Source organism: Patella vulgata, chromosome 7 (genome assembly GCF_932274485.2).
Source record: "Patella vulgata chromosome 7, xgPatVulg1.2, whole genome shotgun sequence".
NCBI classification, from domain to species: domain Eukaryota; kingdom Metazoa; phylum Mollusca; class Gastropoda; family Patellidae; genus Patella; species Patella vulgata.
Window position 1 is genome coordinate 14,155,127 of NC_065885.2, and position 12,764 is coordinate 14,167,890.

At 36.1% G+C, this 12,764-nt stretch overlaps 1 protein-coding gene across 3 annotated transcripts in view; it reads left to right on the forward strand.

The window, feature by feature from the left end:
- Nucleotides 1–6,913: 6,913 nt before the first annotated feature.
- Nucleotides 6,914–12,764, forward strand: part of LOC126828215 (anoctamin-7) — a 55,911-nt gene continuing 50,060 nt past the window's right edge. For 2 of the 3 annotated variants that reach the window (XM_050557853.2, XM_050557852.2), the window contains exons 1-2: nucleotides 6,915–7,204; nucleotides 9,486–9,601. In XM_050557853.2, coding sequence (XP_050413810.1) covers nucleotides 9,491–9,601 — 111 coding nt within the window. In that variant the 5' untranslated portion in view covers nucleotides 6,915–7,204; nucleotides 9,486–9,490. Of the gene's footprint in view, nucleotides 7,205–9,485; nucleotides 9,602–12,764 lie in introns of all 3 variants that reach the window. The other variant, XM_050557851.2, reaches the window with a different exon arrangement.

The following is a 12,764-nucleotide window of genomic DNA, read 5'->3' on the forward strand; positions in this document are numbered from 1 at the left end:
ACTTGTATATCAAAATGTCAATTAAGAACCACGTCTCCGTCTTGTAATCTGTCTCGTGGTATGGACAAACATAGATTTATATACATTTGATGAACTCAGTATTAGTGCAAACTAGATTCCATCGCACCATCTGTTGTTACGATGGGATCCCGTTCGCATCACGTTAGAGAGTGCAGGGCCCTGTTTCTCGAAATCTTAGCTTAAGATAAAATTTTAGATACTTCAATTTTGATTGGCTAAGCACTAAAATCAATCTAATATTATCCAATCAATTTCCTAAAATTTTGATTTTATCGTAGTTAAAATTTTCCTGAAACAGGCCCCTGATACATAATATAATGCTTGTTTTGCACTTGGGAGTCACGGTAGGTAAGACGCTGGCTCGCTAGCCTGGAGGTCTCGGTCTTCATTCGCCCAGTTCGGTGCACAACAGTAGGACGTTAAACCCCATTTCATTTCTGTTTTGCACTTTTATTTTATCATATAAAATGATACAAAGTCATATAATAACCCAGAAAGAAATACGCCAGCACTTTTATAGATTGCTGTTTCCACAAAAGAATTCACAAATGTCAATAATTCAATTATGGTGTCACATGTTTAATTATCTCACAGTTATTCTATTAATCTGATCTTTTACTAGGGTCTAACTAAAAAAAACTGGGACAAAACGGTGTCTGGCAATTAAAAGCGTCTAGTAGTTCGAATGGAACAAAAAACCGTGGTGCACCTGTGTACTCGTTGGCGTGCACATAAACGGACCCGTCTTCATTAGCCAGGCTGGTGCAGTGAAGTTGTGTGTAAAAAAAATCATTTGTTTTCTATTTCGTCTGTACTAGGATGCATTAACTAACTGAATATGGTGCATTCTAACTATACCTAGTTTGTACAATACCAAAGACGAAAATATGATCTAAAGACACAGATGAGGTGAATGGTGTTAAAAGTCCTTTGCCAATAGGCAGTTGCAACTTATATACGACCCATTCGAACAACTGGATACGTTTTTAGAAGTATCGCAATTATATACGACCCACCCGAACGACTGGATACGTTCTTGGTAGTATCGCAATATTGATTTGCTACACACTTCAACTGTCAAAAAACTTGTACGTCTTCTGTTGGCAGATCTTACAACAAATTACTTTAATCTGTCAGCCATACGTATTGATCCTTCCTGCCGTTCTTGATTCTTTCCTTCGCTAGTGTATTCAATTATATATGCACATCATTTCTGTTTTCTACAGCTGTAAAATGTCAATGGATGTGAATAGGTGAAGAAACTGAAAGCCATTTGCATTGGCTATGGTAATGTTTTTGGCCGAGATAAAGCACCTTTGATCTGTCTGTCGACACCTCCATAACTACAGGATCGGTGGGTTTTAGAAATTATTTATATACACATGTAAGGGCGAACGCACGGAGACCCCCCGCCCCTCCGACACACACACTCACTTCATAACCACGAAAGCAGTGGTTTAAAAAGTCCTTTATAGACATGCACCTAACAAGTATTGACGAACGCAAGAAGAAACTACAGCCTCCCTCTCCCTTCTTGAATAACTGAACTTTTCAGTCCGTGCTTATTAAAAAAATCCGTCAACCAGAAGAGTAAATAACCAATTTCTGGCGTTAGTTTCTGGCGGTTGTGCATATAGTCCGTAAGCATTTCAGGTTGTGTTTTATATGTTAACCAAAAGCATCTGAATAACGGACGCGGGTATTTTAGTCCACTTTGGTTGCATATTTGTGAGTGGGTATAGTGGGCGTAGTAAGCTTCTTAAAGTCTTAAAATATTACCATGGCCTGTATTCAATTACTACAACCTTTCCATGGATATACTTTTTTTATAATCTTCTAAATGCCAACCATGCTTTCAGGGAAATTACGCTTCTAAACCAAAATCGAGAAGTTTATTGCCCTAAAGTGAAAGATTTTTACTTCTTCATTTATTAATGAATTATAAAATGATCAGTTTATTTCACTATATTAAAGGCGCCAAACCTCTAAATTAATATTATTCATAATACTGAAAATTAAAGGCACGAACTAGAATTCAATTTTGGCCGATTTCAATTGATGCTATTGTCTTAACTTGAAAATATGTGATTCTAATATACAATATTTAAGACACAATGAACATTTTTAAATCACTATAAGACTCGTGTAGTCGATGGACGTAATAGTTTCGAGCAATGCCTAATTGGATTGTTCAAATTGGATTGTTCGCGTATTTCACCGAACATAGGGGGGTTGGATGGCCGAATGGTTAACGCGTGCGCGTTTGATCACAAAGTCTGTTATTGAGTCAAGTGGCGTGATTTTGAATCCCCGCTTGTGCGTGACAAGGAGTAGGGTCGCCTGTCCTACCTTGTGGGTTTTGTCCCGGTCCCCCGGTTTCCAGTCCACCCACTGCTAAAGACCCCTGCGCGCAAGCGAATTATTGAAATAAAAATGAACCATGTGTTGGACCCGAAATGACCTAGATTGTGTCGAGTGGACGTTACCCCCCCTCTCTCTCTCTCTGTCTGTCTCTCTCTCTCTCTCTCTTTACGTGTTTTAACAGATCACGAATTTTTGTTTGTGGATTCATTGTTAATTTATACTTAAAAATGTTTACTCGTGTTATGCATAATTGTGTCTAACGACAAGATAATACACGTCGAAACGTCGCACTATTAAAGTTGCTTGTAATATCCATAAAACTGTGCTATCTATTTTTGTGCCAGTTGGACCAGGAACTGGTCGCTGACCGCTATTCATCTTCTTCTTCTTGGGGTGACGCTATTTGAAAAAGCCTAAGGCTCCGTCAATTCAAGCCCGATCAACATTGAAAATTTGGCATGCTTGTTCCTTGAACAATTCTGCATCGATTTGGTGAATTAGATTTTTGAATTTCACCCAACAAGATGGTCAGTTCCTGGTTCATAGTATACCATCGTACTTGGTTTTTGTTTTTGATTTGATATACCAAATTTGTCATATAAAATTCAGATTCCTTCCAGAAATTCTCCTCGAGATTAGTCATCTGACACCTAGGTGATTGAAGATTGTTACAAAAATGCTTGAGAATAGAAAGTCGCTTTGAACCAGAAATTAATAGCAAAAGAATGCTCTACAGAAGATTTATTGGAAGGTGGAAAATCCAAGTTGTTAATTCTAAAACGCATCAGCAGCGATGCATTCTTTGATATATCTTTATACTTGGTATGAAACAGTGCCATTTACTAGGGAAGTGAAAGAAGTTTGAATTAAATTACAGTCCATCGACCCGATGTTATTCATGAATTGGCATCTAATAGATGTGGTGGATCAAAGCATGTGAACCATTCACTTTAACTAGATTTTCTTAGCTATACTGGTGACAAGCTGGAAACCGCTAGCGAGCAGAGGGCCATTAAAATCATATTACACTTACTGAGTTAATCTTTTAAAGAGACGGGTGTTAAAATCGATACGAAAATCGGCAGTTTTATGAGGTAAAAGGAAACACGTAGATACAGAAAATATCTTGATGTTATAAAAGTATGATCCTATGGATGGAATGAAAATCCTGTTAAAGGTCTGACTCTTGCTCTAAGAAACTAACGAACAAATACTTTCAAAACGTTTACCATTTCCCCCTCTATAATGAGAGCGAAATAAGCGCGATTTATATGGGTTTTTTTTATAAGCATGGATAGCCATATACATCTACTAAAATATATAGGCCTAATATTCATATTTAAAAAAAAAAAACAAGTCTAATGAATTCTCTCTCACTGCACACACGGTGTTGTAAGGGCCTATCCTTTTAATTTCAGCGGTGTCAAGCCGAAATATTGGGGGGGGGGGGAGTGAAACTTTTGAGTCTAATTTCCATCCCATTCTGCACGCAGAGATTCATCTATCTACTTCGTTCAAGCGGTGCTAACTGTTGACTAGTACTGTAGGCCTACTTTAGTAACGATGTCTAATGGGATTAGCCAGACATCATTACCGTAGTAACCAACTGTAGACAGTCAGACAGTTTGGTATGTTTCCATCAGTCTCCATGTATTCAAAATAATCACCGGTTGATTTTTTCCAAAAACCAGATACCACCATTTGGGCTTTTATTTGTTAAACCGTGTCATTTAGGATTACATTAATTTGGACGCTCGCGTTTTGTAGCCTGACTACATCAAAGGGAGTTAATTCCAACCCAGTAAAACTCTCTTAGCTAGAGTCACAATTTGTATGGAAACCAAAACAAATATGGCGGCAAGATTTTAATAAAGACAGAAGAACAAAAAGTTATTCCCATGATTAAGACAGTTCAAATTTATCGGCAAAACAAGGTGGTCGAAAAAGGTAGTAATACACCCATGGGCGTTATTAGTATGTTGTCATTCGTAACTGTCCACTCCTGGCACACATGAAATGAAATAGGCAAAACCCTTGCCTTAGGCTTATTCAAGGTAAACTGACACCATCTTGTTGCATAGTCGTCTCAACACCAACAAGACTAAGATATTTTTTCCCAACACAGAATAGTGGCCCTTGGATATACAAACGTCCAAAATAAACTCTTATTACTCACAATACACTATTAATCTATTTCACTGTCACTGTCAGTACCTGAATAGCCTACACGGGGGGGGGGGGGGGGTAGGTGGCCGAATGGTTAGCATGTACGTGTTGTATCATAAGGCCTGTCATTGAGTCAACTGGCGTGGTTTCGAATCCCCGGTTGTACGTGACAAGGAGTAGGGTCGCCTGTCCAACCTCGTGGGTTTTCTCCGTGTCCTCCGGTTTCCTCCCACTGCTAAAGACCCCTACGCGCAGGCAAATTATTGAAATAAAATTGAACAATATGTTAGTCCCGAAAAGTTATCAGACGCCAGGGAGAGAACAGATATTTCGAGCTACGTGATATACAATGCCTTCTCAAATCAAACACTGTTTTAATTTGTAATAATCTGAACCAGAGTGATGTGTCATTCACAAAATGGTAAGTTTGTATTATTTTAATTTGCTCTGCTTGAAATAAATTGCAAAATACAGAACGATTTAAACTTTATATTTTTTCTGCCCACAGTTTGAATATATTTTCCAATCATCTAAATTTTGGGGCATATTTCTTTATATTTTATTTTTTATCAAATTTAAAAAAAATGCTCATTTAATTAAAGTTGAACTAATTTGTACTTTGGGTTATACCTTCTCCTTTTGAAAAAAAAGACTAATAATTCTCTAGTATCGATTCAGATTATACTCATTAGGGATAGTTCATTGTGTTACAGTTGAATTGTTAATTTTGTAATAAAATGAAATACATTAAATTATTTTGGTATCTCACATGACTGCCTTTCTCTACTTTATGTAGATAATTTTCATTGAATGGAATAGGCATAGAATTTTATATCTCAGATTGACCTTTAATTTTATATCTGTACAGATTCAAAGGATTTACAGGAACTCTTAAGAACTAGTACTGACAAATTGCTCAAGAATTAAAGATGTTCTCACTAAGTTGATAATGCTGGAAGTCATCAAGGGTGTAATTCCGAGTTTTAACAACATGCCAAGACAAATTGCTCAATTTATGGCTTTAAATTTTTGTTACCCTTCTAGTGTTGTATTGTAGCTTTTAATCAGAATTCAAATTAATTAGTTAAAGTAGCTAAGTCTCGAACTCAATATCGTCCAAAATCTTCAACATTGAAAACACGATTTATTTGTCAAATTAAATCAACATTCATGTTGTGATCTTACCGGAAAAAGATGGGCTTTTGATATCCAATATTTAAGACAAAATAAACATTTTACCATTGGTACACGAATCGTGTACCATAATGCGCTTCAGGCCCAGTTGTATCAAGAGACTCGAGGGACGAGGCTAGACACATTGCACCAAATCAAACGGTGTATGTAGACTGGAATAACCAGACGCTAGAAATTTGCACTCGGTTGAGACTGCTGGCTTATTTCGCCGAACATAACTGATTTGAAATTGGAGTAAAAACAGAAACCATTGAATGTAAATCAGTTTATATACATTCATATTACAGTATTATATGCGTTGCGACCCACTTTTGTCAATTTCTAGGTCCCAAATGTTAGCGATTTAGCTCCTTTAAACATGCCCGTTTATGATTGGAAGCCACATTAAAGTTTTGCCCAAATGAATAATCAACAAAATTTGCCTGAAAATCATACTTTTGCTGATTGCTGCCTGATAATGTCTTTCGAGTTCACAAGTATTTTAAACTAACTAAACGCTTTGAATAAATAAGGTAATTGGCAGGCAATAGTGATCAATGTTAAAAGGTATTAAGTACATTATGGTTTATTTATTTATTTATTTTTTTTATTTTATTTGTCAGTGTAAATATGTAAGGTATTCTTTCGGAATTTGTACATATTAGGAATTGTATTGAAATGTATAAATTACATGGAGATGAATTTATATAAGCTTCGGCTTGTTTTCTAAATCCAATCCATTATATCATTATTGTAAATACTCAAGTTGTACTCAAAATAAAATATTGTTTAAACTATAATGTCGTTTTCCTGTAAAAGGACATCTTTAGTCTCTCAATCCCTCGTCTATAGACACACCTTTTTGGTGCCAAAGATTAATAAGTTTACAAGGCTTTTTTTCTAATTAGCTAAGGCTATCTAATTATTTCATGCAGAATCTACACTAGTCAGCTGGATAATATGGCAGAAGCTGTTAAATGTCACTTAGCTTTATTCTCCCCAATAAAAAGACTGTGTGACTGATACCCAGATAAAACTAAAAGTATTATTTTGTCCACCTGTTGTCTACAAGACTCTCATCAGCAGCTTTTATTGTCATTGGACCGCCCCGCGTAAATAGCCGACGACTGAAGCGTTAAGCCTATGCTGTGTACTGTTGTATTGATTTAATTCAATATAAAGCATAGAGGAAAAGCTGGTGGTATTTCAAGCCTACGTTGTCATTGTTATGCTAATATATTGTAAATGGAAGAAATATACAGTTAAGCTGTAGGTGTCGTACTGTCGTCTATAACGCGACATAGCCGTGTGTTGTAATGTTGATGGCTGACTTGTCTGTGATGACAGTGTTGTGAGATTATTACTTGTACAACTTTGTTTATGTTTTTTTGTTTAAAGGATTAACTGGTAATGTGTTTGATGTTTTCTTGTATGTATTCTACAGAATAAGTTTAGAATGAGATATCTTACTATACAGAAGGTAAGTTGACAGCACAACTTTAACTGCTAACAAAGCATTATTTTATTAACAGCTATAGGCCCATATTACATGATGTAAACCGAGATGACATAACATAGTGTGTTTGTTGTATGTTTGAGAAGCAGTAAAGATGCTATAATTGTGATAGTGTACAGGCGCACACTTATCCAACAAAAAGAGCTACATAGACTGTATTTGTAAACTATAGTCATTTTTAAGTCGAATTGAAAAGCCTTGATATGTCAAATACTAACACTTAATGACGTCTTTAGGCAAAATAATCACTGGTATATTTTAGGCCTAGGCAGATAAATATTGGAATTTTTGATGAATGGAAAAATTCGCTGATCATATGTGGTGTAGTTGAATTTGTGTTGCTCCAGGTGGTCATGGAGTCTCCCCCACTCCACCCCATTAAAACAAAATACATATAACAAACAAACTGTTAAACAAAAAAAAAAAAGTTTTTGCATAAAAAAAAAATATTGTGTCGGGCAACTTATTCATCTACTGTCCCAACAGAAAAACACTTATTTTTCATAATGCAGTAGGGGAGCCAAAGTGGCTCAGTCAAAGGCACTGGCTTGCTTACCAGTGTTGATTCCAGTGTTGGCTGAGAATGTTCCTGTGGATTTCTCAACATGGTTTCAATTGTCAGTCCGTAGTGCAGGACAGAGGGCCTGGCATGTATCAGGGTCTAGCCATTTGGATGAAACTAAAAACTGAGGTCTCGTTTATTTGGAGTTCTATGAAAAGTAGCTGGAAATGCCCACTATCCGAACAAAGTTTCCCCCATAGGACACTGCCCCTGTTTTCATTAGCCTGATTGGTGCGGAAATGTAGGACATTAAGATGCCATATCATTATCATTGTGCTGTATCATAAGGCCTGTCATTGAGTCAACTGACATGGTGTCGATTCCCCGGTTGTACGTGACAAGGAGTAGGGTCGCCTGTCCAACCTCGTGGGTTTTCTCCGGATCCTCCGGTTTGCTCCCACTGCTAAAAATCCCTACACGCTAGCGAATTATTAAAATAAAATTGAACCATATGATAGTTCCGAAATGACCTAGTTTGTGTTGAGTGGACATTAAACCCCATCTCTCTCTCTCTTTCTCTCTCATTACCATTGTAGTAGACCAAAATTGCCACCTGCCTCATATCCACGCGCCCCTGCTTGCCAAATCCCATCATCCTCATGATCCTCCTGGTTAGTATATATTTTAATACCAGTAGAAAAATCTTTGACTTTTCGATAAGTATATCAACTTTTTTCAAAGTAATTTATTTACAAAACATTTGGATAAATTGGCATGCAGCGATTACTTGTACATTTTTTCTACTATCATGACAGAATTGTAATTGGCAGTTGTAACAAAGACATTAATTATTGGTTATCTTTAGGTCATTCTAGACCTGATTGACGTTGATGTGAAAAGATAAAAGAATGTCTAAGTTTTCTTTTTACCATATTGGTAGAGCATGACACACTGGATCTGTTTGTAATGTGGTCTTTGAGACTTCTGTTCAATCTGTAAAATGGGGCTGGATGGCCAAATGGTTATCACGTACACACTGTATCATAAGATCTGTCATTGAGTCAAATGGAGTAGGGTTGTCTGTCCGACCTCGCAGATTTTCTGCGGGTTCTCTGGTTTCCTACCACTAATAAAGATCCCTACGTGCATGTGAATTATTGAAATAAAATTGAACCGTGTGTTAGTTCCAAAATGACCTAGTTTGTGTCGAGTGGACGTTAAACCCCATTTCTCTCTCTCAATCTGTAAATCTGAAAAAAATGTTAAATAAAATATGAAAACATAATTCAATATCAAGTCCATAATAGATCTTAGATATAAAGAATTTGATCAAACATTATCTAAATAGTCAGATTATAAAGATGGACTAGAACAACCCCTGGTTTCCACCAAGCTACTTCAAGTTACAGTAGTAAAAGGTTGATGGCAGTTATACATGCCATGTACACGAAAGCAGGAACTAGACCCTGTATAATGCTAGCACCATGGAGGAATAACCAACTATCTTTCCTCTATTTACGGACATGTCAGATTTACACAGAGATGGACATGGGGTTTAACGTCCACTCAACACAAACTAAGTTATTTTGAGACTTAAAATATGGTACATCTTTATTTCAATGTCATCTACATTCAATAGAATTCTCTATGATTTCCCAAGTTTTCAGCTGAGATTATTTTATAGATAACATTTTCCTACAGTAGTGAAATTAATGGCATAATGAATAACCATTCCACTTTCAGAAATTATGTCAGAAAATAACAAGCTGAACGGAACAACTCTTCCATTGGAAGATTATGGAGCAACCTCAAAACGACAGTCAGAAGATAAGATCAAAATATTGGACAATGACGAGCTGGTATGTAATCTCTTTTTGATTATTCTTGATGATTTCTATAGAAAATATATCTAATAAGACCCCACTCATGCCAACATCTATACATTAAATATTGGTATATTGAAATAGTGCCCTCATGCATATGATCTTGAAAGCCGTACTTATTATAGTGGTTAACCATTGCTACAAATGTTTTAAAGTTAAATCAGGTCAGAGGGGCAACATATTTGAATATAGATTAGTTTTCTGGTGTGATTGTTTAAGAGTTCTGAGAACCATATTTATTATGCTAGAAAGATTGCATCCTCCTTTACCCAGTGTACTCATTCCGTTCTACTCCACTATACCCTGGGTTAATCCATAGGGTTTCCACGATTTCAAATTATCTGCCCTGGCCTTGAATGTAGCTACAGTCTACGAACCAATCAGAAAACAGTTTACAAACCAATCGTTTTGCCTTCGTTTCTTTAAGGGTAGATAACCATATTCATGTCCATTTACTGAATGATTTATATAAATAATGTATATATTTATAATTTATTTATATTTGATTGTATTATCAAGATCTGTAGTATGTGTTGTTGATTTCAAATATGTATAACATCTATATGTTTGACTTTTGTTATTATTATTACTATTCGTTCTTTGTCTGAAATATGTCATTCTGTTATGTTTATTATTATTGAACTTATACTTGGCAATTTGATTCTCAATAACTTGTCTACGATATCACGTCGACATAAAATTCTGGGAACGAACAAACGATTAATTATAAACACTAAAGACCCTACCTTATTATATGAATGTCTGGCCTTCATTAACATAATATATAATTGGTTGTTAATAATTATGCATTTAGAATAGGCCAACTCCTAACATTGTCCGATGAGAGTTACTTACCTTTGCCAACTTCCTTTTCAAATAACAATTTATGGGATTGGTCGATAAAAATAGCACAATCATCAAGGGCAGATAACTTGAAAACGTGTCTCCCTCATAGATTAACCCAGGGTATAGTGGAGTAGAACGGAATGAGTACACTGGGTAACCGAGGCTGGAAAGATTGCAGCACCTGATCTTCTGGTAAAAAATTCAGCATTTGAGTTGGACTGTTCTTGTGTTGGAACCAGAGCTGACCTTGACACAGGCTCTCAAGGAAAAAGTAGCTTAACTGATGCAGCAAGTGGCTATGTTTTCATTGAAGTTCTAAACATAGCTTTATTTGGGAATCCTCCAAAGAAGACTGACATAGTCAAAGACAAAAATGGAAGTTTTAATTTTGTGCCTGACATGTATTAAGCAAGAAGAGAAATAAGTCCCAGACACAATATGGGGCACTGGAATTGTGCCAGTGATATCTGGCATATTTTCAATCTTGGGCCCTCCCTGTTTTCCATTCCCAATCCATACAGCTTCCAGGATGTTAAAACTATTTGTATTCTGTTTAAGAAAAAAAGAATATTGCAGTCAATGGCGAATATCAATTAACGTAAAAATGCGTACACTCCCAGTTGTAACTTTAATTAGATGGGATTTACATTAGAGCATTAGCCTTAATTATTACCCAGATGTAATCATAAATATTCTCTGTATGATCAGTAGGCAGTATATAGTCTGATCATCTATATATTATCAGTGGTTCCAGGTATATTGTAGAAAATAAAACCATTATCCTTTGTATATCCTATTTGTATATCCTAGGGAAATGAAATGGGGTTTAATATCCTACTGTTCTGCTCAGACTGGGCTAATGAAGACGAGCATACGCCATACAGTGTGCTATGAAGGAAATTTTGCCCTGTCAGCGGTGCTACAGCTAGCCTACTCTTATATCGAATTCCAACTGCCAAGATATCTTTTATGCGCAACCTAATGTGTACATGGGACTTTGGTTTTTCGTCCAATCCGAACGACTAGACAGCTGTCCTTGTCAGTCCTTCCATCCTGCACCACTGACAAGGGAAAACCATGCCGGAAAATCGCAGTGAACTTTCTCGGATCAAACCTGCGACCTCCAGACTAGTGACCTAACGTCTTACTCACTTAGCCAGCATGGCTCCCTTATATTCTAATCTGGTATTTCTTCTTTTATTCGCAAATTAACATGTATATTGTGTAAGATTGATCTTTCTGTTCATTCATACATTATTTACTAGTAAAACTCAATACATGTCAATATGTGAGGATGTGAGGTAATCATCCAGCTTCACTATTAGAGAGAGAAAGAGAAATGGAATTTTAACGTCCACTCGACACAAACTAGGTCAATTCGGGTGTAACACATGGTTCAATTTTATTTCAATAATTCGCTTGCACATAAGGGTCTTTAGCAGTGAGATGAAACCGAAGGACCCGGAGAAAACCCACAAGGTTAGACAGGCGACCCTACTTCTTGTCACGTACCACCTGGGGTCTCACTATTAGAGACAGTAAAACACACAGATCTTTAAGATGTATTTTGTAAGTTTCAGATAGAGTTGGCTGTTCTTGTTATATAATAGTTCAAAAATAGATAATGCAAAATAAATATATTTAAAATTTCATTAAAACTTCTTAATTCTGGGTAAAGTTATGTTTGAAGATGTAGCAATGGTACTTGACAACCAAGACTAATTCACGATTATCCATTTTATCGCTAAATTTTTAAATCTTGAGGGTATTCAAATCCATTTCAATATAGAGAATTAATTTTAGGCCTGTCATGTGAATAAATGTCTAAATAATTATTTATATAACATTTAAAGCCAAAAGAAAGGCAGGTAATAGGACGATTTAGCTTTTACATAATGCATCTTTAATAACCTGTCATAGGCTGTCATTTTAATGGTGAGAATTAATTTTACGTCCAGTTATCTGCTCATCTGATGTTCCACAGAGTTGATTTTAGGCCTGTCATGTGAATAAATGTCTAAATAATTATTTATGTAACATTTAAAGCCAAAAGAAAGGCAGGTAATAGGACGATTTAACTCTCACATAATGCATCTTTAAGAAAGTTCCATGGAGAATTTTCTCATGCGATCTCATGCTAATTAACACTAGTTTCTGTAGTCAACAGAATGGCTATAAGGTCTGCATGTATATGCTGACTCAAAATCTGTATGGTTTAGGACTAGAGCATTAGAAATAAAATTGTCCCCACAAGGCATATCATATAACTGTATAATCAATTTCAAACCTTGTA